At 41.8% G+C, this 1,281-nt stretch overlaps 1 protein-coding gene across 1 annotated transcript in view; it reads left to right on the forward strand.

Annotated features, from left to right (window-relative positions):
- Positions 1–1,281, forward strand: part of LOC105448012 — a 4,916-nt gene that overhangs the window by 1,571 nt on the left and 2,064 nt on the right. The window contains exons 3-4 of the mRNA XM_011686371.1: positions 36–252; positions 618–1,273. Coding sequence (XP_011684673.1) covers positions 36–252; positions 618–1,273 — 873 coding nt within the window. The remainder of the gene's footprint in view (positions 1–35; positions 253–617; positions 1,274–1,281) is intronic.

The following is a 1,281-nucleotide window of genomic DNA, read 5'->3' on the forward strand; positions in this document are numbered from 1 at the left end:
CATTCCAGGAAGCTCCGGAATTGTATCTAATTCAGCCAGGCTACAAATTCGGAATCTACGTGGACGTCGGCCAAATCGGGGCTAGGCGCAAGACTATACCAATATAAGGAAGGTGACGATAAGAAATTCACGGTGGCATACACAAGTCGAAGTCTCAAAAGCGCCGAAGTCAATTATACAACAACAGAATTGAAATGCCTGGCGCTAGTATGGGCGGTAAAGAAGTGGCACACCCTAAGATTGGGGCGTCATGTAAGAGAACACACCGACCATAAATCTTTGAAATTTCTCGGCACGTGTGTGGAAAACAATAGCCGAATTGCACGGTGGTTTAATTTCCTGCAGGAATTCGAATCCCCCCTGCATCCCCCCTCCCCGCCTGCGCCCATACTACCTACTGGGGGGAGCTTTGCCCCCGCCAACCCCCCATTGAGATTATTTTTTTTGTTACTTTTTTTGTTAATAACTTTTTAACGAATAACGAGCGATGGCTAAAACTTCTTGATAGTCACTCAAGATCATGACTTTGACAACATATGTGAAGGTCAAGGTCATTGGGGCTGGGTCCGTTGTTATCAATACTTACCGCATTTATTACGCAATATGTTTTGCAAAAGTTTAAAGAAGCTGTTGAAAGAAGATCTATAATTCATGACATAAATTTAAGATTTTGGGCTTTGGAGGCAAAAGATCAAGTGGACCTACCCGAATTCAAAGCAAGTAATTGGTGGATTTGGAAATTTAAGAGAGTACACAGAATTGTTTCCCGCAAGATAACAACATTCAGGACACAATTAACACTACAAGATATTGACAACCTACAAGATGTCGCAAAATCATTTGTTTCAAATGTAAAGTCTAACATCCCAGCTATTGGAGTTGAAGAAATTTATAATGCAGACGAGAGTGACTTCAATCTTAAACTACATTCTGGACGAACATTGGCAAATATAGGACTGAAAAAAGTTGAAGCACTGGTTCAATCGATATCTACAACACATGGTTACAGTATAATGCCGATTATTTCAGCAGACGGACGTCTTCTTTCACCATTGTATATAGTTTTGAAAGAATCTACGGGAACATTTGGACCACGGGTGCTAGAAACCCTATTTCGTCCAGTTAACATTTACATCGAAGCTTCAATATCAGGAAAACTAACGTCTGAACATTTCAAGACTTGGTTCAGCGAAGTCTATCTACCGAATACTGGCCGTAAAAGCATGCTTCTACTCGATTCGTGGACGGGACACTGCCCGGGCCAGCTAGAGCAGTTGATTC

This window comes from Wasmannia auropunctata, unplaced genomic scaffold (assembly GCF_000956235.1).
Source record: "Wasmannia auropunctata unplaced genomic scaffold, wasmannia.A_1.0 LD336090.1, whole genome shotgun sequence".
Classification (NCBI taxonomy): Eukaryota; Metazoa; Arthropoda; class Insecta; order Hymenoptera; family Formicidae; genus Wasmannia; species Wasmannia auropunctata.